Here is a 797-nt window from a genome sequence, read left to right as displayed (position 1 = left end):
GCCGAGAAGTCGCCGCAGGGTCCACGGGAGCCGGCCTTTGCGCGCCACCCCCGACGGTCGCTCACGGGGCCTCGGAGCTATGCCTGCGAGGAGTGCGGGCGCAGCTTCAGCTGGAAGTCACAGCTGGTGATCCACCGCAAGAGCCACGCTGGCCAGCGGCGCCACTTCTGCAGCGATTGTGGTCGCGGTTTCGACTGGAAGTCGCAGCTGGTGATCCACCGCAAGAGCCACCGACCCGAGGCCCCGTGAGCACTAGACAGGGCAGCCCGCCTGGGGGCCTCGGAGTTTAGGGCCTGGTGGCAGCCCTGAGCATCTGCAGAGCTGCCTTGGTCCAGTTAACGCTGGGAGCAGCAGGGCATGGGACCAGGGGCCCTAGTGAGTGCCCTGCCCGGCTTGGCCTCCTCCAAAAGATCTGTGTGCAAAGAAGAGAGGCTGCCCCCTTCCTCTTTGCCCCTGCCTTCGGGGCGAGGCTTGGGTTCAGATCCACAACTGACCAGTGACTGGGGTGACCAGCAGGCCCCCACCTGTGATGTGGTGCTAACAACAGCCCACCCTGGGACTTGCTGTCCCCGGGGTGCCCAAATACTGTCCTCTGTACAGTGGCCATGCCTAGGGCTCAGCGTGGAGGCAGCAGAAAGCCCAGGAAAGCACAGCTGGCTCCTGTGTGTTAGATTTCTAACCTAAATTCCACTTTTACAGCAAGGAGTGTCGGAAGAAGAATCCTGGTTTCTGGCTTCTGCTGGTCAAAGGATGAATGTGTGCTCTCTCTGCCCAGCCACTGGAGCCACAGGGCAGTA

At 62.2% G+C, this 797-nt stretch overlaps 1 protein-coding gene across 1 annotated transcript in view; it reads left to right on the top strand.

Moving 5' to 3' along the window:
• ZNF446 (zinc finger protein 446) overlaps positions 1-249 on the top strand; it is a 3,123-nt gene extending 2,874 nt beyond the window's left edge. The window contains exon 6 of the mRNA XM_008068436.1: positions 10-249. Within this exon, the coding sequence (XP_008066627.1) occupies positions 10-249 (240 nt within the window). The remainder of the gene's footprint in view (positions 1-9) is intronic.
• The last annotated feature ends 548 nt before the right edge of the window (positions 250-797 follow it).

Source organism: Carlito syrichta, unplaced genomic scaffold (genome assembly GCF_000164805.1).
Source record: "Carlito syrichta isolate Samal-C Ts95f unplaced genomic scaffold, Tarsius_syrichta-2.0.1 Scaffold310876, whole genome shotgun sequence".
Classification (NCBI taxonomy): domain Eukaryota; kingdom Metazoa; phylum Chordata; class Mammalia; order Primates; family Tarsiidae; genus Carlito; species Carlito syrichta.
Note: the sequence above shows the minus strand (reverse complement) of the source record. Positions and strands in the feature narration are given on the sequence as shown.